This window comes from Topomyia yanbarensis, chromosome 2 (assembly GCF_030247195.1).
Source record: "Topomyia yanbarensis strain Yona2022 chromosome 2, ASM3024719v1, whole genome shotgun sequence".
NCBI lineage: Eukaryota > Metazoa > Arthropoda > Insecta > Diptera > Culicidae > Topomyia > Topomyia yanbarensis.
Window position 1 is genome coordinate 157924592 of NC_080671.1, and position 26728 is coordinate 157951319.

The window sequence follows — 26728 nt, forward strand, 5'->3', positions numbered from 1 at the left end:
CAATAGCGAAGCTGGACAAACTCGGCATTCATGGACAACTTCTGCGCTGGTTTCGTTCCTACCTCGATGGAAGGCAACTCCAAATCAGCATTAAGGACTGTCTATCTGCACCTTTCTTCGCTACATCCGGCATACCACAAGGAAGCCATCTCGGTCCAGTAATATTCCTCCTCTACTTTAATGACGTCAATTTCACATTACAAGGACCCCGCCTTTCTTTCGCCGACGACATGAAAATTTTTCAACAAATACGGGATAAAACCGATGCCGAGCTTCTTCAGAGGGATCTGGACAGCTTTAGCACGTGGTGTGATCAAAACAGAATGGTTTTAAACCCGAGCAAATGCTCAATCGTTACGTTCACGCGGAAACGCCAACCGACTCAGTTTAACTACCATTTCTTCGGCTCGAGCATTCCAAGACACTCTCACATCAAAGATCTCGGAGTCATTATGGATTCGGCATTAACATTCAAACCACATACGTCATACATCGTGGATAAGGCATCACGACAGCTTGGGTTCATCTTCCGAATAGCGAAAAACTTCAGGGACGTATATTGTCTTAAATCGCTTTACTGCGCGTTGGTCCGCTCAACGTTAGAATATTGTTCAGCTGTTTGGAATCCGTACTACCAGAACGGGATTGACAGAATCGAGGCTGTCCAACGCAGGTTCATACGCTTCGCCCTTCGTCATCTCCCATGGCGAAACAGATTTCAGCTGCCGAGCTATGAAAACCGTTGCCAGCTTATACACCTCGATACACTCAGCATTCGGAGGGACTGCTCTCGAGCCCTGTTCGTCTCGGACTTACTCTCTGCCAGAGTGGATTGCCCTACAATCCTCGGACGTCTGGATCTTCAAGCCCGCGTTCGAGCTCTACGTAATAACTCCCTTCTGCGAGTTCCGTTCAGGAGAACCAACTATGGTTGCCAGAGCGCTGTAACCGGACTCCAACGAATTTTTAACAGTGTGGCGACGGCCTTCGACTTCAACCGGACGCGGAATGCTATAAAAGCGAAAATGTTGGCAATTTTAAAACGTAATTAGTTTAAGCAACCACCATTGGGGCCAAGGGGCTTGTTGGTGAAGGTAATAAACATAAACATAAACATATATATATATATATATATATATATATATATATATATATATATATATATATATATATATATATATATATATATATATATATATATATATATATATATATATATATATATATATATATATATATATATATATATATATATATATATATATATATATATATATATATATATATATATATATATATATATATATATATATATATATATATATATATATATATATATATATATATATATATATATATATATATATATATATATATATATATATATATATATATATATATATATATATATATATATATATATATATATATATATTAGAGTGGGACATGGTTATATGAAAAAAATAAAATTTCGCTCCGAGTAACTTTTTGGGTCCCATTTAGCTCCCAGAACAACTCTGCAAATTTTTAGTTCGATCGGTGAAACTATATTTTTGCGCCCACGGTTTAAAGTTTACATGGGATTTCGTATGGGGAAAACGTCTTTTGCAAATTAATTCTTCCAAGAGTCACCCGTTACCTCCTAAAAATAAATGGATATCTGATTTTTATAGGAAATTTATCATGGAAATAAAGTCTAGAAGACTGCAAAACAATCTGATGCTTGTGGAAAAAGTTATTAAGCAAAAACCGATTGATGCCCTGAAGAATGATGAAAATTTTACTTTTCATAGCATCACTGCTGCTGATGGTCGAATTATATACAAAATTTTTAATTTTCTCTTTTTATATACAAAAGAAGACTCAATTAACTCTTGCGAAGTGCCCAAACAGTATGGGAAAATGATTTAGACATATTAAGAGAATATCAAAACACAATTGCATACAATTGGACAACCAACAACAGTGATGCTAGAAAAAATGAATATTTTATCAATCGTCAGAGCATCAATTGGTTTCAACTTAATAACTTTTTTCTTAAGCGTCAGATCGTTTCGTAGTTTTCGAGACTTTATTTCTGTGTTAAATTTCCTACAGAAGCCACATAACGGTTTATTTTTAGGAAGCAATGGGCGACTCCTGGAGGAATAATTTTGTGAAAGTTAATTTTCCCATATAAAATCCCATGTAAACTTTGAACAGTGGGCGCAAAAATATAGTTTCAGGGATCAAGCTAAGAATTTGCACAGATGTTCTAGGACCCAAATGGTACCCAAAAAGTTGCTCGGAGCTGGAATCTATTTTTTGTCCCACCCTAATATATATATATATATATATATATATATATATATATATATATATATATATATATATATATATATATATATATATATATATATATATATATATATATATATATATATATATATATATATATATATATATATATATATATATATATATATATATATATATATATATATATATATATATATATATATATATATATATATATATATATATATAGAATATAGATAGATATAGAAGATAGAAGATAGATTGAGGTAATTCACAAAATGTTTTCAGAATCGAATTCCTTGAATCGCGTAGATGTGTTCCCATACCCCGATATTCAAAATTTAGTTTAGCCTCTAAAACACCAGTTAAGCAATACTCTTTGTGTAATGGTCTCATTTTTAGTTAGTGGAAATTGGTATTCGAGGAATTTGACAATCAATAGCTTGTTAGAAAGGTATTTTTATAAGTTTTCTATTTCTACATTCTACATGCACGACGTGATCGCTTTGTTCGAAAGTTACTAATATTACGCCAAAAGCCTTGCAATTTTCCTGTTACAATTGAAATATCCCCCAAAGTACTTCGAGACCTATTCTGACACAATATTCTCAATATGACACATTCTTTCGTGACGTTTACAATGATTTGACGAATCTTCATTCGACGAATATGTTATAACTTTATCAAATGAACGCCTATATCAAAACTTATTACAGATTCAGAAAGTAGACAAAATTTCACGAAAGATTCAATCAACATAAACTGAATATATTAGAATTTGATGATTTAACTTTTATGGAAATACGTTGAAAGTTCTAATTTGTGACGCGTTGTAACGTCACGTTACATTATCGGTCATAAAACAATCCTCTTCCAGTATATTCAGTTAATGTTGATTGCATCTTTCGTGAAATTTTTGTCTTCGTAGGTGTTCATTTGATAGAGAGCATATTTGTTGAATGAAGATTCGTCAAATCGGTGTAACGTCACGAAAGAATGTGTCATATAATTATAAATGTTTTCACAAAAAAATGTTTGGTAAGCTTCAAAAAATTTAATTTGCTTCAAACATTTGCAGAACACATAATATAGCATAACGAAAACAACTATTACAAACAAATTTTTGGCGAGTTCATGTGAAAAGGTAACTTTTGTTATTTATTTTTTTCCATATATTGATAGTTTCCGAGTCATCATGCAAAATGTTCAATATTATAACATTAAAAAATTCAAAACTTGATAAAAATATATCATATTTACCCAAAACAAAAAATACGAATGCAAGAAATTTTTTTGGAAAGAATTAAAATATAGCTTGTAAATCTGACGTGGAGTGACCCGTATTCTGCAACTGTTAGATGCAAATTAATTTTTTTTTAATAGTCCGACAAAATTTCTTTTCTATTTTTAAAAATAGTAGAAATATTGAGAAAATAGCGAGCAAATTTCAGAATGGGTTTAGGAGAACTTTGCGAGATATTTCAATTATAACAGGCCTATACCTGGTCGTTTAGTGTAAAATTGCTCTTTTCAATGTTATAATTGTAATCTGTCGCAAAATAGATTCAGATCTACTCCAAATTTTTTGCACAATCTTTTTAACGTGGTTCTTAATAGTTAAAAAATAGTTAGCAAGAAAAATTTGATCCAACTTTCAAAAGAAAGGAATTAAATTTTTTGTTGTAAATCCCACAAAGGAAAATGTTCAAAATGATTCAATTATTACCAGTGTTAGCTATAAGAAGTGAATTTTTATTATAACTTTTTGTAACATGTTATGTTAAAAGCTTTTGCAAATGCCGTTCCAAAAAAATGTTTCATGAATCAAAAAAATTGTTATTTATTTACGTAATTATTGGACAAGTGTATGCCGTCCATTCCACTGTGCGCAAAATCCCCTTTACTTCAAACAACGAAAGAACTACGACAAAACGGAAGAAAAAAATGGAAGATCTTCAGAAGTAGCATTGGGCAGGCGAAGAGCTGCGCGAAGATGTGAGATACAAATTATTTCAGTTAATCTTTTTGTATCTGTCTGTCACTCATCTCGCGTTGTCAACCAACGGCCGGCAGCATCCCGTAGAGAGATGAATCTTGGCGAGAGAGTGTCGTGTCCATCTCTGACATAGCCTTCTCAGATGGTTGACTTAATCGTAATCAAACAGTTTATCTAAGTAAACAGACGTAAATGGTTGATCAGGCGCGCGTGCTCCGAGCGGCTACCGGTTTTTTCAGCAAGTCCTTTCCGAATGTTTTTTTTTCTATCATCGATACTGCGTGAAACCTGCGACACTAGCGCCTGTGTGATAAAATACTATGGGATTTACCGATAGCAAAATGAGTGATTTAAATTTTCTCCCAAAAAAACACACAAACTTTACAATCGAAAATATCCTTCTAAGGAGCAATGAAAACAATACAAGAACACTCGATGTGGAGCACAACGTGGATCTATCATCAAAAATGCGCATCAAATGCGAACAAGATGACCCCAAACTTCCTTCAACACTATCACCATCACTTGCACCGTCCTCATCATCATCATCATCGGCCAATCAACGTCCAATGAATCGAGTTCTAGCCAACCCTTGGTGCTCGCGGGGACCGTTAATGTTTGACCCAAAGATCGTCGTCTACGCAAAACCAGCGACGGTTGTCGAGTCAACAGTATCAGCTGCAGAAACAGCTGCTCTAGCAGAAACGTCCTCGATAGCACCTTCTTCCAGTAGCCCGTTGATACCGTTGATAAAAGCGGAAGTCGAGAGAAAAGTGATGCTAGGCGCGTATGCTAATAGCAGTGTAATTGAACGAAACAGATTATCTATCAATTATCCCTATCCGGTCGGGTTTTTCAATGCCTATGCTGCCGCAGCATCAATGACAACCCATCATCACCAGCAACAGCAGCAGCACCAACCAAGTGTGACAGTCCCGTCAGTGCTTAGCAGCTTATACCAAATCGAAAAAAGTGATGAAAATCAAAATAGTATCTTTAGTGCTACTAGCAGCGCCTCCAGCAGCGTCGGTATGGACGCGAACAATAGTGATATGCACCCTTTCTTCGGAATGGACGCCAGTGATATGCTTGGATACAGCCTAGCATCAAACGTGACAACAGCCGTGGGACCGTTCACGCTCGGTTTTCCTGAATACACCTTCCAGTGTCAAATTTGTGATAAGATTTTCGGTAGCCAGGATACGCTGATGGTAAGTTTGATGGAGGCGACAATAATTGTACATGAGAAAGAGTTCCTCGCTGGTGTGTTAATCGTGCATTGAAGTCTCTTGTTGAGTTTTTCATGCTGTTTCTACTTTTAGGGGATAAAAATTGGATAATAATATTCTAATAACCCCAATGACTATATTTATGATTGTTTGGATTCATATCAAAAAAGGATCCAATCGAAAAATGGCTATCTTGATAACAGCAGACATGTTGGCATACAATGATAGAGCATATGGCACTAAGTATGCTATTTTTCTCTCAGCTGTTTTTGTGCTCCGAGTATTTTGGATTCGGTTAAATCGAGAATTTTTTGTACTTTTATAACATAAAACTAATATAGAACAACTTGATTTCAAACAATGGATATTAAATAAAAATTGACCAAATCTTTTAAGATCGCAATCAATTTTTTTTCACTTCACGATATAATTGAGCTTTGAAAAGTAGTAGCTAATTATGATTTTTTTTCTCATACAAAAGGAAGGACTGAACCAAAAAACAGTTTTAAAAAGATGGGTGGGTAATGTCAGAGACATAACCGGAGTGAAGTAGAATACACTTTAGACCGGTAAATTCTGCTCTGGAATAAGCAATTTCTATGCGATTTTGTCGACTTTAACACATTCATAGTTTATTTGGAGTATTTTTGGAATTATCAAGTTGACAATTTGCAACATTCTTTGAAAATATTGTTGAACTTTTATGAATGAAGGCACGCAAACGAGCGTTTGACCGTCGTCCTACTACCAGCATCAGAGAAGTAGCAGATCAGAATGTTTCGCTACATGGCCTGTACCAAACAAACCGCTCGTAAGTCCACCGGAGGAAAGGCTCCCCGCAAGCAGTTGGCAACAGCCCCCTGGCAACCCTATACCATCATATGGAGTTTGACAGCGACCGACATATATGGAGCGGTATAGCTATAAAGCCCCAAACAAAGAATTATGTTCGGCACTATGCTCGATATTCAAGCATTCCACACGACGTTTTGCATCTTGTGGGATGATTTAATAATTTAATTTAATCGACATTTTGTAACTAAATACAGCTTCTAATCATTCGGTTCAAAATCAATATTTTGCCTTTCATGGCAGTGATGCTGGCTGTACAGAGACGTCGTCCTTGACAGGGGCTGGTTGGCAACGAAGGCCGTGTAAAAGTGCACCAGTCACGGTTGGCGTTAAGAGCCTCATCGCTACCGAACAGAAACAGTCGCCCTGCGAAAAATTCACAGCTATCAGAAATCGAGCGGGCCTAAATTTGTGACCCAAAATAAACCACAAACCAACAAGTTGTTTGCAGGACCAGCCAATTATAAAGTATTATTATTATAAATGAAATTTTCCATTGCCTTACAACCTCCCTCCCCCTTTCCTCCCGGCTTGAATAACTATCAATCTTGATGATGCTGTGCGGCGGGGGCACTAGTTTTTATTATGGTGGAAAATTTAGGTTTGCGCGTTTTTCCCAAAAGTTTTTTAGCTGTGCTGTTTTCAAGGAAGTTGTAGTTGAATTCAAAATAAAATAGTTTATTTCTATTGTCAGAGATGGACCTTCCAACGAAAACTAGTTTGGCTCGCTTGGAATCGAATTGTATGGACCAACCACTGCTTTCACAAAATCTGTTATTTTCAGTAATTGAACATTCTACATTTTTGTAAATTGAATCATTACACTAACCTGTCTACAAATCACACAAATAACTTTTTTATTTTGTGCCATTCTACTTGAAAGCGACGATATTGTTCACAAGTGGCTCACTTACCATCCAACGCTCTTGACAAGCCACTTTCTGATGCTTGTAATAAAATTTCAATTCGATTCTTTGTCGATAAATTGATGGCCCTGAAAAGGGCCTGTTGTTTGGACAGTGTTCGGAATTTACTTGAAGCTGGTGTATATGGTAACAGTTTTGGTGCCATCTGAGACGGCATGCTTGGCCAACTCTTCTGACAGCAGCAAACGGACGGCGGTTTGAATTTTGCGGGAAATGCTGCAAACGAACTGCTGCATGCTGATGCTGCAAACGAACTGATCGTGAACAACAGCATGCTGAGCTTTTATACCTGACTACAGCACAATGTAAGCTCGTCCTTTTTTGTGTTGTCCTCAATATGTGTTCTTCGTAGCTCCACCCCTTTGTTGCTCGACCACATATTTTTGATAAAGAACAAATTTAAAATTGTGTTTCCAATACGGAGGTTATCGAACACTCAGGGTAAAAAGAGTAATCTAATACGGCACCTTGGTAAAATGTTTGAGAATTGAAACCTTTTTTGAATGCGCCTAGTAAACACGAAACTGTAAACAAATACACAAATGATAACTTTTAATTTTGTTTCATTCTACGTGAAATCTACGATATTGTTCACAAGTAGCTCACTTGCCATCGAACGCTCTTGGCAAGCTACTTTCGGATGCTTGTAATAACAAAATTTCAATTCGATTCTTTGCTGATAAATGGCCCGTACCAAACATACCGCTCGTAAGTCCACCGGACGAAAGCCTCCCCGCAAGCAGTAAGCAACGAAGGCCGTGTAAAAGTGCCCCAGTCACGGTTGGCGTTAGGAAGCCTCATCACTACTGAACAGAAACTGTCACCCTGCGAGATATTCACAGCTATCAGCAATCGAGCAGGCCTAAATTGTGATCCAAAATAAACCACAAACCAACAAGTTCTTTTCAGGACCAGCCAATTATATTCCAGTAAGATATAAATGAAATTTTCGTTTTCCATTGCCTTACAACCTCTTTCCTCCCGGCTTGAATTACTATCAATCTTGATGATGCTGTGCGGCTGGGCACAGGCAGTTTCCATTATAGTGGAAAATTTAGGTTTGCTCGTTTTTCCCAAAAGTTTTTTGAGCTGTGCTGTTTTCAAGGAAGTTGTAGTTGAATTCAAAATAAAATAGTTTACTTCTATTGTCAGAGGTGGACCTTCCAACGAAAACTAGTCTGGCTCGCTTGGAATCGAATTGTATGGACCAACCACTGCTTTCACAAAATCCGTTATTTCAGTAATTGTACATTCTACAGAATTAGTCAACTATTTCCAATCAGCGCAAAAATCGAAGGTTTTCATTCAAAACAACAGAAGATTTAGAAAACGTTCGATTTTTGTAAATTGAATCATTACACTAAACTGTCTGTAAATCACAAATAACTTTCGATTTTGTGCCATTCTCGTGAAAGCGACGGTATTGTTCACAAGTGGCTCACTTACTATCCAACGCTCTTGACAAGCTGATGCTTGTAATAACAAAACTTCAATTTCATTCTTTGTCGATAAATTGATGGCCCTGAAAAGGGCCTTTTCATTGGGCAGTGTTCGAAATTTACTTGGTGCTGGTGTATATGGTAACAGTTTTAGTGCCATCGAAGACGGCATGCTTGGCCAACTCTTCTGACAGCAGCAAACGGACGGCGGTTTGAATTTTGCGGGAGATGCTGCAAACGAACTGCTGCATGCTGATGCTGGAAACGAACTGAGCGTGAGCAACAGCATGCTGAGTTTTTATACCTGACTACAGCACAATGTAAGCTCGTCCTTTTTGTGTTGTCCTCAATATGTGCTCGTCGTAGCTCCACCCCTTGGTTGGTCGACCACATATTTTTGATAAAGAACAAAATTGAAATTGTGTTTCCACTACGGAGATTATCGAACACTCAGGGTAAAGAGAGTAATGTAATACGGCACCTTGGCAAAATGTTTGAGAATTGAAACCTTTTTTGAATGCGCCTAGTAAAAATGTTTTCCACTTCACTCCAGTTTGTTTCTGACCATATTTGCAATTTGCGTACTGAAATAAATCATAATTTAGGGTTTAACCCAAATAGCTCTCCAAGGAGAAACAGTCCATGAAACAGAAAATGCAAACTTATTCTTTGAAATGATTTTGGTGGCCCTGAAAAGGGCCTTTTTTATAATGATACAAGTGAGTTCTACCTTTTCAACTTCCAAATCCATACAAAGTGCGTCCCTGCCGCTTCAGAGTATAGACGACATTCATTGCGGTTTTGCGCTTGGCGTGTTCAGTGTAGGTCACGGCATCTCGGATGACATTTTCCTGCACACCATCAGCATTCGTAGATTAAATCGGAGATGCATTTTACACCACCACGACAAGCCAGACGCCGAATGGCGGATTTTGTGATTCCCTGGATTTTATCACGAAGAACCTTGCGATGACGCTTGATACGGGAACGCAAACATGATACCGCTCATTGTACCGTCCGGACGAACATGTTGCTCGTGTGGTAAGCGAGCACCTACTGATACAAAACAAGCTCGCGTGACCTGTATATATAATATTCCCGTATGTAATGAAACGCTTACATGCCCCTTTTTGACGGCTCTGCGTGGGATATGCTGGCAAATTGCGCATTTTCCTCGCTGTTTCCGAAGGATTTTTTAAAAATTCTAGTTTTGGTTTATTTATAGTAGTCGCACTAATTACGAAATTTAATACGAAATACGTGCACAAATTTCCGATCAGATAGTGCAAAAATATTGCAATTTCGTCCAGTAGAACGGAAGATACTCGCATTTCAAACCTGGGAAAATTTCTCAACTGAAATTTTTGAAACGGGACCCCATATTGAAACGTTAGAAGTATTCTACTTCAAAAAACGCAAAGTAGATGCATAATGGAATGAAAACTGACGATTGGGGCGTTTAGTCCGATAACTTTTTTCTTGTTGTGTATTGATATGTGGTTAATAGAGGTAGCATTAGCAGATAGGATAACATTGGTAATAAAATTGTTCTCTTACAAAGACACAGATTTTGTAAAAAAAACTCTTGTTTATAATATTCATCTGGATGTGCTATATCTTCACTGCAGCGGAATGCAATAAGTCGTTTACAAAAGTTTCGCACAACATTAAAAATTTATATTACCCTTGTGAAGGCAAGCTGCAATCCTAACGCTAAAAGGCAAGCCGGGCCTCTAAGGCCCGGTAAAACTTTAAACTCTTTTACAATAAAAGCATGAAAAATCCAAAGCATATTGATATATTTTTCTCGGAAAAACATACTTTTCGAGTGCTTGAATGATTTGTGTATTCGAATTTAGTGGACAATGTAGAATAGACTATGAAAAAACGACTGGTAGACTGTTTTAGAATATTTTGAAGAATTCAAAATTAAAGCTCACGCTTGTAGTTACTTGCTATGCTATATACTAATAAAGTCAAATTCTCATAAAACTACGAATTCCAGATGAATACGCATTATTGGGATTAGCTAGAGTAAGCATTTGGTGAAGCCAAAAGCTAAAACATTTAAATAAATAATTACCACTTTTCGAATGCGTCGAGCAATATCTTGTTTTACCATAGGCTAAAAATGGAGAACTTTGTCCTTGGAAAATGTTCGTTCCCTTTTCTGACAAGAAAAAATTCAATATTATGGCAATATACAATTTTGACAGTTTTCGCTCAGGAGTAAAATAACTGCCGAGCTAAATTTTACTCTTTAAAACTGTCTCAAACTTCAATACTGCCCATGATTGTATATTTGTCCCGTTTTCTATGAGATTTCCTATTTTTATGGGATTGATTTGCGATCATAGGCAGTGTAACTTTGTCAAATCTGAATACTCTAAGATGACAGCTTCGTGTGCTAGTATATTGACATTATTTTACCCAAACTATGAATCCACAGCTTGCTTCAACGCTATGTGATAAAACCAGGTATCTGCTACGCCGCCATGATTTCTATGCCAACATCTAAAACGTCGCGTTAGGGTCGATCCACAATAAACAGAATCACTTTCATTCAACACAATTTTATAATAGTCGAGTTCATTTAATTTGTTGCTGCACCATGGTGTGAAGTTTATGTTATTCACCGACATGTCCACAACAACACATTTCTTGAATCAGCTATCTAATATTTTGAGACTTTTTAACAAATGTCTCAAAATTGAGTCATACCGTACAGTACCTGACTAGTGAAAATCGAGCTTCGAACAAAACAAGCAGAACAATTTGAACTGTCAGTGGGGCCCATAATTTGTGTGCCCGCTGAGATGTTGACTTATGTCAGTTTAATACAAATGTTAGGTGCCATATACGTGGACAGTATGGCAAAAACTGTTATTCTGCCATACAGACCACAAAAAATGGCAATTCTGTTCTTAAATGAGATTTTTTACAAACAAAACTTCAGATACATATTTCATTAAAGAAAAATTGTGAGGTTCTGTTTGAACGAAACATTTTTTACAGCGATATAACTTCATGAGTATGCGATAGACCGAATTCAGTAAAAAATTTCAGTATCATCTTATGTAGCCTAAAATCCTCAGATGTATAGCTGAAGATGAAAGGATTAACATTGCAGAAGACTGCAAATTGATCCGACTATGTGGTAACTAAATATTGTAATATAATGTTAAAAGCTGCTTCTTTATCTCGCACATGTTTAGAATAGGACATTTTCAAAAATTCTTCTAATCTTCGAAGTTAAATAACGTTGTCTGGTAACCTCCAATCATTATGCAACTTTCAATAAAGTTTTTCGTTATTAAAAAGCTACACCACCTGAAGTTTTGAGGTTTTATTGAATTTTGATTTCTTGTTTCCGATTTTCCACATATTTCACCATAGAAGCTTCAAAACTCTTGTGAATGAACTAGAGATATAGGGAAAAGCTCATAAGTGGCATATGGTTTAACACTTCATTTAGCAGTGTTCCAAAAAATTTTGCAGGTCTAGTATGCGTGCACAGTTCTGGGTGCATTGGAAAGTTTTTACGTGAGAAATATTACATGAAAATAATAAATGGTAAATGTGTTAATCCAAAATAAGTTCGTCAAAGCTTAAGAAATATTTGTCAAAATTGAAATGAATTCATCAAAATTTGTTTTAGGATGCAAACATATGTCCTTGGAACATTATTTGCATCACCAGTATGCATAGTTGATGCCGGAATACCTAGAGGGCCTGCTAGGACCCCTTGACTTTTTGTGCATGGAAAAAGTTTATACGAATCTATGAAACACACCATATGTGATATTTCCGTAATATCTTACTTTTTCAATTAATTTTAGTCAGTCAATGAAATTTCCAAGCTCAAGTTCTTACTGCATGCATAACGCTTTGTAACTAAGAAATCGATTGCCGCCGGGCCTGGAAGCCTTTTTGAGGGGTAACTTGGTCGATTTTGTTGTACATGGGTAGAGAGAAATATCACATTCAATCTCTAGAACGATAAACTTACGAATGATATCCTTGAAGAAATGACACGATGCTACAAAATAAAAAAATAAATTGAATGTACTTTTAAAGTGAGTGTAGATCTCGTCAAATACAACACAAAACCACGTTTGATCAATTTAATATACCCACAAATTTGCAGAGTGGGCAACTAATGCGCATCTTGTGTACATGTTAGATAATCAAGTTGCTCATCATCTACACCAGTTGCACTTTAATTGCGTACGCTGAAAATAGGAGAAAAACCGAAAGGCGCAAATTCACTATTTCGATTTTCAACTGCAACCAGAATAACAAAAACACTTTTTTCAAGATATTGAGCACCCAAAAATTTTTTACGCAGTTTTTTCAACAGCTTTTTAATTTTGTTTTGGAAAGAAGAAGAAATAATCTTTGCAATGGTCTACAAATATGTGTGTGTTAACCAACCTAACTCCCACTAGCTGGTAGTGATTTACAGAAAAAAGATGTTTGCATGTATTTTAACATATCCATGCAAATAACTTGGTTCAAGGATTGACTTTCCGATGACCCATTTCGTGTACAGTGCCAGACATGTTCCGAGGTCATCGTTCCATCAACCAGCCCCGCCTTACTGTAATGTTTGTATCAAATGGATTATAACATTACAATAAGACTTTCGACTCCTTACATGAGGTAAGAAATCGACGCGTATTTAGTGTATTTATTTGATTTTTGTATATATAAATTAGAATATGTCTGCAGAAAAATATACCAGTTTTTCTATTTCCTTCCTCATCTGCTACTTACGCGAGTGACTGATACTTGCTTATCCATTTTTCGTCCCATTCCAAACCTTCTTTAGATATCCTCAAAATCTCCAGCTTCTTTCTCACGCATCAAACAGCCCGAGCAATCCTGTCTTTCTCACATTTGCAGGTGCAGGTTCAGTTTCCACTGGTTTCTTCAAAACCAGTTCCCGTATGGTATATTCCTGTGGGGTGGGTTGGCCATCGACACCCGTCCATCTCCCTAGAAGCTACCTGTTCCTTTTATTTCGTTGTCGGCTGAGACTGTTGCTTTAAATGGGTTGGATGATAAGAGAAACAGGGTGAAAATAGGCTCACTACCCTATACACCCAAAAATCAAATAAAACGATCTCGCCGACAGTCAATCATTCTATCCCGGTCAAACCATTCAGAATTTGATTCGGAATCCTGAATGGAGTTAGTATGGATTCCAGCTCAAACGCAACAACCGATGCCGAAACCGATTGATTCGGAATCGGCTGCTGCATCCGAGCTGGAATCCACTCCGACTCCATTCAGAAATCCGAACCGGTTCCGGAATGGGTTTAACTGCGATGCCTTTCCTTTGCGAAATTTTCTCCTCTATCATCGATCAACCAAAGCGATGAACCTTAAAGTCGGGTTTAGATGGCGCTGCAGGCACTGAGTAGAACGAACGGGAGTGTATTTTAGTTGCTAGAATCACACCCGTACTTGGTAAAATAACGAAAAAATTTTTGTTAAGCTGCACTATTCTCGCGATATTTTCACCAACTAATACACAGCTTAATGGTAGACACGACCTAGTGAATGGTTGGTTTCGTTTTTCGATAAATTACACTGTATTTCACCCAAAAACTTAAAAAAAGTTTGGACAAAAACAAAAACACCTTCTAGTGACGTGGCAGTCAACTCCGGAATCTTGCGAAGATCGGTTCTGTATGCTATCAATAAAATATTTTCTGTTTGATGCAAAAAGCTTAAATTTTAAATATCCAACCGGAAAAGATACTCATCTTCGCGGACCCCCAGAAACCCTTTCACGGCCCCTTAGGGATCCGCGAACCCCGGGTTGAGAATCACTGTATTCAATAATCTTTGCAATGGTCTACAAATGTAGCGAAAAGCGTCTTTGTTTAAATAGAAATTTAGGGATTTAGGGTTTAAATAAAATTTTAATTCCGCATCCAAATGCCGTAACAACAGTTGATAAATTGACTCAATAGGTCGTTAACATAAAAATTGGAAAAAGAGTCTGGGCTAGTTGGCGGAATCTTTTTTCTCCTTTTGTATTAGACATAGGGCGCTGTCTAGTTCTGCACTTCAAGTACTATGTAATACATTCTCCAATGTGTTTATGTTGCATTACATTCTGTTTCGTGCACGTTGTATGCGAAATTGAGTTTTCGAGCTTATTAGAGTGCAGAGCCTATTTTAGTCGTATTAGGGAGGGATCCTCACCATTTAATTAATTACTCGGAATACAATTGATGCAATGCGTATGAATTGGCACCAATGCGTTTAACAAAGACATCTAACGCCGCTCTAACCAACGGCTTCACATGGTTAGGGCGAAAATAAGCTCTTTACCCTAGATGAAGTTTTTAAAATTTCAGCGTTTTTGTTATTTAGGACCAGTTCAAAGCTATTCTACGAATGATTAGATTTTTCTATAGCGCGCGAAAAGAACTTTTCGTGGCCGTATATGTAATATACGTAACCACAAACAGAATTTGTTTTTTTTTTGTTTGTTTATTTCGGAATTTCACCTGAAGAATTTCAAAAATTCGCGTGTGAATACGAAGTGTGCGCCGAATTTAAAATGCCGGAACATCCATACTTTATCATCAAAAGTGACCAGGTGGCATCATTGTGCGTATAGTCGTAAGTTGGTGAGGTTTTTACGTCACATATTTAAAATTCTGTGATGCAGCCAACAGTCCGCTCTTTTATGCTACGCATTCTCTTTTACATGATCTTCTTAAATTAAAAAGATAAAACATGATAAGTGAAACCATCGCCAGCACACCCTGGACTCCCCTACTATAAATTAGAAGTCAGTAATTAAACAACCAAAGCACTAGAGAAATACTCTTTACAGTTTAGGTAATTTACGTTCTGATGGAGTCCAAAATATAAGCGACCAGCTGTATTCGCTTATGTTGAAGTAACTAGAAGAAAAAAAGTTTTTGGTTTTTATTCGCCCAGCTGCCCAACACGGCCTCTAGGTGGCCTACTTATTTTAAGGCTTTAATGAAAAATTCATTACTTACAAGAATTATCAACATAATTTTCCTTTTTCTCATCACGAAACCCACCTACAACAGTTTTTTCAAGCCAACAAAAAATTTAGGCACTAAAGGGTTAAAGACGCTTCTTTAATACTACTTTCAGACTGCGTGTTTTAACGCTATCTTGATGACATTTTTCTTGTTGCCAATTATTAAAACGTGTTTTAACTCTGTAGTGTGAACATAATATAAAAGAATGCTGAGTAATTTTCATGGAAAAATCGTCAAATTATGGTTGTTTTAGTATTGTTGACCCAAAACCGCAATGTAACATTGACAAAAAACATAACATAGTATACCGTTGGAGAGGTCATTTCTTCTTCTTTCCAGCTGTGATGCCAACCTTCCAGTTCAAACTGGATTCTTCCAGTTTTTTTTTACAACATCCAGTCAAACAGACAATTGATTCATAGAGTTTTCAAGCAAGCCATGGAATGATGCCGAGTGCCCCAGAATAAGATTTTAATCCACCGTAACCTGAACTCTTGTGAGTAAAACGGTTCTGCAATGTACATTTTGATTCGATTTCAATTAAAAACTTTACATTGTGTCAAATATTTTGATGAACATTTGTTGAATTCTCAGCTAGTTGCATAGTGGTATCTAAAGAAAGGTTTAAGCGCATCCTCAAGTTTAGCAAATGGTCTTAAATTTATGATTTTGACTGTGTAGATTGAAACCCTAAAAACAGTTAAGTTCGACTAACTATTACAATTATCATCAACTTCGAATGTTTTAATATTTTTTTGATTTGGACAACAATATCAAAAAACTCAAATTTTCAGTAAAAGTTATGTAACATACGCGTTTACTCAAAATTACGTTCATTGAATCGTTGACTTAAACATTACAAGGGTAAAGTAGTTTTTTTCGAGCATCCAGTTTTTTCCAGTTTTTTTTTAAAGAAAGGTTCTAGTTTTTTTGAAAAAAATGTTGGCAACGCTGCTTTCCAGAATACTCAACACTCAAATTTGAAATCGGTTGAAAAATGTTCGAGCATAATTTTTTTTTTGAGGGTGTACAACATTTTCCAAACATTTTCTTGTGTTGTATTTGCATTGCAACCAATACTAGGTCACTTGAAAGGTACAAGATCACTGTAGCACCGTGTAATATTAAAACTGGATTTCAATATATTTTATTGGAAATATTATAAAAAATTAACATGTAAATATTCATCTGTAAAAATATCGATTTTTAAAGCTGCACAGTCGTTTTCCAGGGGCTCCTTAGAAAAAGGAATCTTGTGATGCACATACTTCTAGATCAGATTATAATCCATCCAATTATCCAAAAAGTAAAACCAAAAAATTTGTTAATGTATTGCAACCTTTTAACAGATATTTAATTAAGAGATTAGCAACAGGAATTTTTGGCGTGACACCTTGAATGTTTCGATTTTTGAAGCAATTTTGGCAAGATAATGCCAAATAAATAGATAATGTATAGCGCAGAAACGAAAATTTTTGATAAATCAGTGAAAATATTGTTAGCCAACTTTTATACGAGTCCCTCTAAGACGTCTACAATATACAAATTATTTTTTCAAAGTTTAGTTGGCAAATGACTTCGAATTTTAGTACTCCCACTGACGTTTTCCTTGGAAACGCAAGCGCGCAATCTCCAGCTGATACCGTAAATTTGTTTGCTGATTTCTTTCGCGGAGTGTTTAGAAGCGACTATACCGCCCGTTCGAAAGAGTATTTGGAAACATTACCATCGTACAACATAAATCTCCCCCGTCCCACTGTAAGTCGAGCTGACGTCTTGAATGCTCTGAATGCTGTTGATTTGTCGAAAGGGCCTGGCCCCGATCATCTCTCGCCCCAATTTATAAAAAGCTGCGCCCACGTGCTGTCTCTTCCATTGTGCATCATTTTCAATCGGTCTCTCGCTGAAGGAATTTTTCCTATCGCCTGGAAAAAAGTTGCGTTCGCCGTCGAGAAGCGTCATCAGGTGGACGCAATTTACATCGATTTTTCAAAAGCTTTCGAAAAAGTACCGCACAACATCACAATCCTGAAATTAAAGCGTTTGGGATTTCCCATCTGGCTGACTAACAGGTTGCAGTCGTATCTTTCCGATCGCTTGGCATTCGTGAGCATAAAAAACACATGCTCAAGCACATTCAGAACACCCACAGGTATCCCGCAAGGCAGTCATCTGGGTCCGCTTATTTTTATTTTGTTTATTAATGATATCTGCAGTCGGATCATGTTTGGGAAATTGCTATACGCGGACGATCTCAAAATCTTCCGAACTATCGCTTCTGCACTTGACGCCGTAGTGCTTCTAGAAGATATCTGTACTATTCAAGAATGGTGCACGCTTAACGGAATGGAAGTCAACGTTAATAAATGCAAAGTAATTAGTTTTGGACGGTTGCTTACTCCAGAACGTTATGAATACAGCCTAAAAGGAAGAACAATTGAAAGCGTCGACTCAATCCGTGACTTGGGAGTGCACTTCGATAGGAAGTTGAGCTTTTCCGACCATATTACCGCGACAACTGCTAAGGCTTTCGGAATGCTGGGCTTCTCAAAGCGGAACACGGCGGACTTCGATGATTTCTACGCACTAAAAGCACTTTACTGTGCCCTGATCAGAAGTGTTCTGGAGTATGCTGTGCAAGTGTGGGCACCATACCATGCCGTTCAAATTGACCGACTAGAACGTATACAAAGATGTTTTATGCGATTCGCCCTCAGGAAACTTCCACAGTTGTGTTCCCTCCTTATGCCGATCGATGCATGCTACTCGGTCTGCAGACTCTGGCGACTCGCCGTATCTTCCGGCAAAGAGTTTTTGTTTTCGACTTGCTGTCAAGTAATATCGACAGTCCCGATCTTCTCTCGGGCGTTAATTTGTATGCGCCTCCTCGTGTTCTTCGTAACCCCACTCTGTTGTGGATCCCTAGACACCGTACTTCATATGGATAAAATAATCCACTGGAAAGATGTTGCCGCAGATTTAACGAAGCTGCTTCAGTGTATGATTTTAACGTTTCCAAGCAAAGATATAAGTTATTAATAAGAAATATACAGTTTTAAAATGTGTTTGTACGGTGTATACCGAAGATAATAAGTAAATAAATAAATAAATAAAAAAAATAGTTTCCCGAAAGATGGAAAAATACCAAGGTTATTCCTATTCCAAAGCCAGATAAAAACCTAGCAGAAGCATCTAGCTATCGACCAATTAGTTTACTCTCTTCTATTAGTAAATTATTTGGAAAAATCATCCTAACTAGAATGATGTCACATATCAATGAGAATTCTATTTTTCTACCCGAGCAGTTTGGATTTCGTATTGGACATTCAAATACTCATCAGCTTGTGGGAGTAACTAACATGATAAAGGCAAATATCTCAGAGGGTTATTCCACTGGAGTTGCACTTCTAGATATCGAAAAAGCTTTGGACAGTGTTTGGCACAAAGGTTTAATTGCCAAAATGTGGGATTTCAATTTTCCAATTTACATAATAAAGATAATTAAAAATTATCTTACTAACCGTACCCTACAGGTTTCTTATCAGAATTGTAAATCTAATAAGCTATCCGTAAAAGCAGGTGTCCCGCAAGGGTCAAGTGTCGCACCAATCCTATACAATATTTTTACCTCTGATTTTCCAAATCTACCCGCACGTTGTAAAAAATCACTTTTTTGTGATGATACTAGCATCTCAGCCACTGGTAGAGGTCTTCGTATTATCTGCAGTCGCCTGCAACGAAGCCTGAATATTTTCAACGAGTACCTGAAAAAATGGAAAATTTCCACTAATGCGGCAAAAAAACAATTGATTGTGTTTCCGCATAAGTCAAGAACTTCTTCTCTCAAACCAAATCATAGCCATATTATTAAATTTAATGGTTTGAATTTAACGTGGTCAGATCAAGTTAAATACTTGGGTTTGATTTACGATAAAAAGCTCAGTTCTAAGAATCATATTGAAGGAATCCAAACAAAATGCAACAAATATATAAAATGTTTATACCCTCTTATGAACAGGAATTCTAGGCTCTGCCTAAAGAATTTGTAATTTATAAACAATTATTAGACCGGCAATGCTATATGCAGTGCCAATCTGGGCAAGTTGTTGTGCTACTAGGAAGAAAACGCTTCAAAGGATTCAGAATAAAATTCTGAAAATGATTTTGAAGCGTCCTCCCTGGTTTAGCACAAACGAGTTGCACAGGCTCGCAAACGTAGAAACATTAGAAATTATGACGAACTGTATTATGCATAAGCAACTTCCGACAAAAATCGTTCCAATCGCCAAATGCAACGATTAGCTCTCTTTATAGTTTTTAAGTTAGTTTATAAGATTTGTTTAGCTCCTTATTCACATGACAAGTAGGTTTAAAACTTCCTACTGCAAAAATCACTTAACTGCGAAAGTATATTATATCTTAATAATAATTAACCGAATCATGTAAACAATAGGGATGAAAAGTCACCACTTGTAGCTGAACACCCAATATACTAAATTTGAAATGTAATGCAAACAAAATAATGTAATGAAAAATAATATATATAAAAAATAAATAAATAAAAAGAATTCAAAGCGATGACCTATACTTCCTTATACACGCATCGATTGTAATTGATTTCGGCTACAATTTCTGAAAGATCAATTTTTATATTTTCTCAAAAACTAAAGACAAAAATAAAAATTAGAACTATATTTTCAGAAATTGAAGCCGAAAGCAATTACAATCGATTGGTACATGAAAATTTATAGGTCAACGCTTTGAATTCGAAGTCATTTGCTAACTAAATGAAATTTTCGTAGTTCTACGTACTTTTGTCTATTTTTTTGAGAAAATATAAAAATTGATCTTTCAGGAATTTATCCGAAATCAATTACAATCGATTGGTGTATAAAGAAGTATAGATCATCGCTTTGAATTCCAATTTATTTACGAACTAAATGAAATTTCTGTAGTTCTACGTACTTTTGCCGATATGCCGAATACCTGCCTTCTCGAACAGTTTTAAATTATGTGTAGTAATTGAAAAATGGCAAATGACCTCCAGTGTGATCACTTCTCAAAATTATGCCAAATGTCCGTTATGCCAAATGACCTTCAGTGTGATCAATTCTCAAAATTATGCCAAATATCCGTTATTCCAAATGACCGTTATGCCAAATGACATTCAGTGTAATCAATTCTCAAAATTATGCCAAATGACCATTGTGCCAAATAACCGTTATGCCAAATGACTGTTATGCCAAATGACCTTCAGTGTAATCAATTCTCAAAATTATGCCAAATGACCATTATGCCAAATTACCGTTATGCCAAATAACGTTATGACAAATGACGTTATGCCAAATGACTTTATGCCAATTGACCCAGACCCAATAGAATGTGAATTTTATTGTTTATATTCAGCAGTAGAGATTTATCAAATGCAGTAATATCAGAATATCTTGTTTTAAAAGTTTACTTTCGCATTAGACTATATTTCGATATTCTGCATACATGGAGTATTCATGTTTTCGACAAAATTAGTTTTGAACTGTCTTAGACAAAGTTTTTTTTTATTTTGTTCATAGAGGCTTTAACGTACGCCTTGTCGATTTGCTACTACGCTTTGCCCGCCACATTCAACAAAGCTTTTTGGAATAGCATTTTCGGAAACTTTGCTGTAACAATTAAATCTTGAATTAAATTTGGTTGGAGAATAAATACTTTATAATTACTTCTAGAAGGATTAGCCGCCAAAATTAATTTATTACGCTGCTTTACGTTGTAATGTTCTTCAAAGAACATCCAACGTTGACAGGTTCGACAGCATGATCGTGGCCGAAAAAAATGTTTTGGAGGATAAATTTTACTTTTCTTCACTATTAAAGCTCACAAGTCCAGAACGAGTCCACGAATAAAACATTTTGTTACACCATACAATTCAACACTCAAATATACACCAATAATATTTTGAATTTATTATTTTCAATACTGCCCAGAGTCTATTTATATAATTGATAATACAACAAAAATCAAACCGATCCTGACCTGCTAGAGACTAACGGAAAAAGTAATTTTTCATTATTTTCCTTCAACTTTCCAAAATAAAATTATCGTTGCTAATCACATTGAGTTTTTGTCTCAACCCTACGCATTTTCAAAGAAATACATTTTTAGCAAATATTAAAATGTATGCAATTTTTCTATGAGAAAATTTATGTTTATAGACAATCAGTCTAATCAAACTTCGCTTCCCTTCGAAGCATTGTCCCTAATCCATATTTTGGAACATCTCTTCAAAAAATGACAATTTGACAACTATGGGACCTGGCTAAGAGATCAATTACAAAATTCAATTCCCCATGATGCCTAAACAATAGGTTCTCAGACGTGGCAGTATACTTTTAAAGTTATTATTGTGCAATGATTAATTAATTAATAATTAACTTAGTCGGCATCAAGTAATTGTTTTCAATTCAGAAATGCTGTAAACTAGTTTTATAGACAACATAATTCTAGAGAAAATTTTCAATAGGACGTAAGTAACAATGAGAGATTCTCTGTGAGGTCTTTCTCTTCTGTTCATTACTCGGCCATTTCAACATTTACTTCTCTACTCTTTGCATAATATTGTAGTAAAAACCGTCGGCTTTCGATATGCACTGGAAAATTAGTACAAAGTGTTGTAATGACGTCGTAATAAACGAAAGAGAAAGTAAACAAAGAGAGGCTCTCAATGTTACTTACGTCCTATTGAAAATTTTCTCTAGAATTATTCTTAAATATAAATATCTTTATTTAGTGAATATATTCGTATTCAAAACGATGACCTATAAAATTTTACACACGACTTGCCAATGACCAAACAACTAAAAATATACACTGTGATCACCTATTAATACAAACCCATATGTACTTAATGTCTAAATGCTAAAAACGATTGTTTCAAATAAAGTGAAAATAATATCTCTTTTCATTCAACATTTTCGCAGATGCACGAGAAAACACACAAGACACCGCGCTTTGAGTGCGAGGAATGCGGAAAAGGTTTCTCTCAGCTACGCAATTACAAGTACCACATTTCAGTCCACCGTGGAACGAAAGAATTTGCCGCCAAATGCCCAGAGTGTGGCAAAATATTCAACGACAAGGGATACCTTAGTAGTCATCTGAAAATCCATCGGAACAAGAAAGAGTACTCTTGTCCCCACTGTCCCAAGTCGTTCAATCAGCGGGTAGCGTTCAACATGCATGTTCGGATCCACACCGGTAGTATAGTTAGTCGTATAAAATATACTGTAGATAATATTTCTAATTTTTGTAGGGGTTAAGCCACACAAGTGCAGCGAATGTGGCAAGAGATTTTCCAGAAAAATGTTGCTGAAGCAGCACCTTCGAACTCATTCAGGAGAAAAGCCCTACCAAGTGAGTTTTGTTTAAATTCCCGTCATTAATGAACTATAACTATAACTTTCTTTCCATTTTTAGTGCTCGGTGTGTGGTAAGAGTTTTGCTGATCGCAGCAATATGACACTTCATCATCGACTCCACTCGGGAATTAAACCGTTTGCCTGCCCGATTTGTCCAAAAGCATTCACCAAAAAGCATCACCTGAAGACTCATCTAAACTATCACACCGGATACAAACCGTATAAATGTCCGCATCCCAATTGCGGCCAAACATTCACCCAGTCTAGCAATATGCGAACACATGCCAAAAAATGTCAATTTAAGCCAACAGATGGGTGATGCATATCTTCGCACTGTGCATAAGCTGTGCTATTTGAGGAGTTTAAAGTGTTAAGTATTATTTATTGTAATATATGCTATATCTAGAACTATAACTTTGTAAAATGGAAAATTTCTCTAATAAAGCGCAGTTGGAATGCACTAGCCAATTGGCGTTGGATAAGTAGGAATACAAGAGCATCACTATATTTTCCAAACATTCACGTCCGAAACATTCGCACTCGTTTAAAATAGTTCTTAGGAAATTACCCACCCCATACAACAATACTTCACTTAGCAAACTACACATACTAATTTAGACATGAAAGAAACTGAGAAAGCTGGTGGCCAATGTCGAAGTCTACTTTTTCTTCCGATCCTGCGAACACTTCGGGCAGAACCATTTCCCTTTCGGCTTGGTAGTCAGCCCGACACAAGCAAAGTGGAACCATTCGATGGGACACTGTGGAAAGTTGACGATTAAGGACTTAATATACGCGCGGGAAGTCAATGTACAACTTACATCTGGATTATCGCAACCGATCATTTCGCCGTACGATACCTGGTGACACAGGCAGTATGTGGGTTCGTTCGGATCGACCGGCATGTCAAGAACATCACTAGGGTGTGGAGTACCATGACCACCATCCTGTGCACTATCGTCCAGTTCTGCATTTTTCTGTGAAAGTTAAAGCATAAATCACATAGAGCGTTTAGAAATGTCCCATTCAGAGACGGATAGATATGGGTGGAAAATGACACGTGCAAGGGGGTTAGTAATCTAAATGGTTGTAGTTAGAAATATAAATGGTTGCCTCGTCTCGCGTAATTAACCAATTTAATATAATCAACGTGAATAGGGAAAACAGAGCTCAAAGTTCGATTTTTTCACCCTCGCTTAACTTTTAAATCATGTGGACTAGTGCGTTTAAACTGGGCTTGAAAGCGAGAGTGAAGAAATCTGCCCTTAAACTATTATTATTAATCTAATATAATTAACTCGGGAGTTTTCAATAAGATTCAAATGCATTTAGAGCTTGTTTTTGTCGATTTTCTTTTGTTAGTAACTCGGTCGCTTCTACATTAATCCGTTAACCCTTTGCATAATAGACTAGATAAACTCGTCGACTATCGATACTTTTTGGCTAATTGGTGGACAGTTTAATAGTGACGCTGTCATAATCGAAACTTTCCAGAGATATCCTCTAGAAATGCAACAGAATATTTGAATAAACAGGAACATATGTCTGATGATTTAAAGGCACAAAGCATAAACCATCATACACAAAACATGACAAACTACAATGTTCTGTGTATTACTACTGCAGTCATGCAGATTACAGCAATACAAATCTAAAATAGATAAGATAGTAGATTTCGATTTCAACCAGTTTATTTCATCTTCAAAAACCAAACCGAGTCCGAAATATTCAAATTTGACTAAATGAAATCTAACCTGAAAAGGTTTGTGGAATTCAAGTAAAAATTTCAAGCGAAGGCATCTCTGAAACAGAACTCTCCGACATATAAAGCAAAATGAGTATTGCATAAAAGGTGTGAAATTTTGAATAGTAAATACAAGGAAAGCTACTTTTTGAATTCCCTGACACAAAAACCAAAATGCATGCATACCTATGTGAAATAAAAATACAATTTGGCGTCATTTGAAGTTGGTTTGTTAGAAACAAATCGCGATTTATATCGGGGCAATATATGCAATTTTTTAATGGTTTATTTAAATACTCAACAAGGCGTTTTTTTAAGAAAGACCATGACAATTTTGAAATACACGTGTTTGCACAAAACGAGGACTCAAATGTCCTAAATTCTACTCAAAATTAAATGTTGTTCTTACCATTGGCTTCAAATGGTTAGAGTAATAAAAGCAACTAGAATTGCGTTACTGAGAAGCAATAAATTTAAACGAAAAGGATGCGACGGATGCTACACGATAATAGCATCTACTATTCTACTTGTAAGTAGTCCAACATGCAACTTTCATCTATTCTAAAATATAACTATCAGTGTCAACATCAATATTTAACTTATTTAACTTATACAGTATTAGGTTTTACACCAACCGACATAACCCTACAAAACGAGCCGGATGAACTTCTTTTGACAATTCTCGGTGGTTTGTTTACATGGAAGTTACGTGAGTTTGAATGTAACAGATGAGCACCCGTTGCGCTCGCACTCACGCATCTGACAAAGTAAACAAACCACCGAGAATTGCCAAACATGAACTTCATTCATTATGAGTTCATTCGTGTCGTCATCTTGTAGAACTCAATACTACAATGAAAAAAGAAAAGTTCCAAAATATAAAACACTACCTACTAGAAGTTGTACAAACGACCATTTTACGGTTAATATAATCTTACGAAAGAAAAAAAATGAATGAGATGAAACGATGACCCTACCTTATGACCTTTGCGGCCTTCTTTTTCTTGATTTACCTTCTGCTTCTTGCTGTTCTTGCCTTTACCGTTGGCGCTGGTATTTCCACTCGTAGCTCCGCTAACTCCGGTTCCAGTCGCTCCAGCTGCCCTTCCCTCATCCTCGGAAGAAGCGGCACGTTTCTTTTTGGCTGAATTCTTCACATCCTTCACCTTTTTCCGGCCACCCTTTTTGGTAACCTGTTCCTCCGATTTCTCTCGAGCATTCAACGTTTTGTCCTGAATTTCTCCCTCAAACCGAGCAAGATCCGAGTCCAATCGGCGAATGTGTTTATCTACTAGCTCATATGTTTGAATGGCTAGCTGCACCTTGTCGTCGCCATATTCCTTAGCCTTATTAAACAGTTCCTGGATTGTGCGAAGCTTCTCCTTTTTCACGTCCTCCGGAAAGTTTTCTTTGGTGTTTACCAATTGCTTCATAAATTCATTAGCCTTCTCGTCGATAGATTTCATGAGAACCTGGGCTCGAGAGTCCAAATCTCGCATCAACGTGAAGTTACGCTTCAGCTCATTCGGTAAGTGCTCCAATCCTGTTGGAAGGTCAAAGCAATCGATAATCCTGTTGATGCAACCAACTTTTACTACATTGGCAATACATACCATCAAGATAGTGCTCTAAATACAAAGCCGACGTCATTTTAAAAGAGCTGAGGGCACGATGATTGTTCAAAGTACAAAAAAACCAGATATTCCAAGAGTTAAAATATTGTTTGAAGAATTAAGCAGCCATAATTGTATGTTTTTGTTGTTTATCACTCACAATCGTACACTCTTACCAGCTG

General features: G+C 36.4%; 2 protein-coding genes across 3 annotated transcripts; one reads left to right on the forward strand and one right to left on the reverse strand.

Moving 5' to 3' along the window:
- Window positions 1-4614: 4614 nt before the first annotated feature.
- Window positions 4615-23547, forward strand: LOC131681876 (zinc finger protein 235). Its single transcript, XM_058962964.1, has 4 exons — window positions 4615-5505; window positions 22752-23028; window positions 23084-23184; window positions 23248-23547. The coding sequence occupies exons 1-4, from the start codon at window positions 4615-4617 to the stop codon at window positions 23506-23508; spliced, it is 1530 nt and encodes a 509-aa protein (XP_058818947.1). The 3' UTR covers window positions 23509-23547.
- Window positions 23548-23668: 121 nt separating this feature from the next.
- Window positions 23669-26728, reverse strand: LOC131681877 (inhibitor of growth protein 4-like). Of its 2 annotated transcripts, none has more exons than XM_058962965.1 (4): window positions 26547-26728; window positions 25911-26476; window positions 24011-24166; window positions 23669-23950 (listed from the first exon to the last, which is right to left on the reverse strand). In XM_058962965.1, exons 1-4 carry the CDS (start codon window positions 26581-26583, stop codon window positions 23849-23851), a joined length of 861 nt encoding a protein of 286 aa, XP_058818948.1. In that variant the 5' UTR covers window positions 26584-26728; the 3' UTR covers window positions 23669-23848. The 2 variants fall into 2 exon arrangements, with proteins under 2 accessions (XP_058818948.1, XP_058818949.1); XM_058962966.1 differs by having other exon boundaries at window positions 25947-26476; window positions 26547-26727.

Bases quoted from the DNA above. Each gene is read 5' to 3' on its own strand.
- LOC131681876 (XM_058962964.1), top strand. From the start codon at position 4,615: ATGGGATTTACCGATAGCAAAATGAGTGATTTAAATTTTCTCCCAAAA. The intron at 23,029-23,083 runs GTAGTATAGTTA...TAATTTTTGTAG, and splicing joins GCATGTTCGGATCCACACCG to GGGTTAAGCCACACAAGTGC. The intron at 23,185-23,247 runs GTGAGTTTTGTT...TTCCATTTTTAG, and splicing joins CAGGAGAAAAGCCCTACCAA to TGCTCGGTGTGTGGTAAGAG.
- LOC131681877 (XM_058962965.1), bottom strand. From the start codon at position 26,583: ATGACGTCGGCTTTGTATTTAGAGCACTATCTTGATG. The intron at 26,477-26,546 runs GTATGTATTGCC...ACCTTCCAACAG, and splicing joins TTTAGAGCACTATCTTGATG to GATTGGAGCACTTACCGAAT. The intron at 23,951-24,010 runs GTAAGTTGTACA...AACTTTCCACAG, and splicing joins TCGGTTGCGATAATCCAGAT to TGTCCCATCGAATGGTTCCA.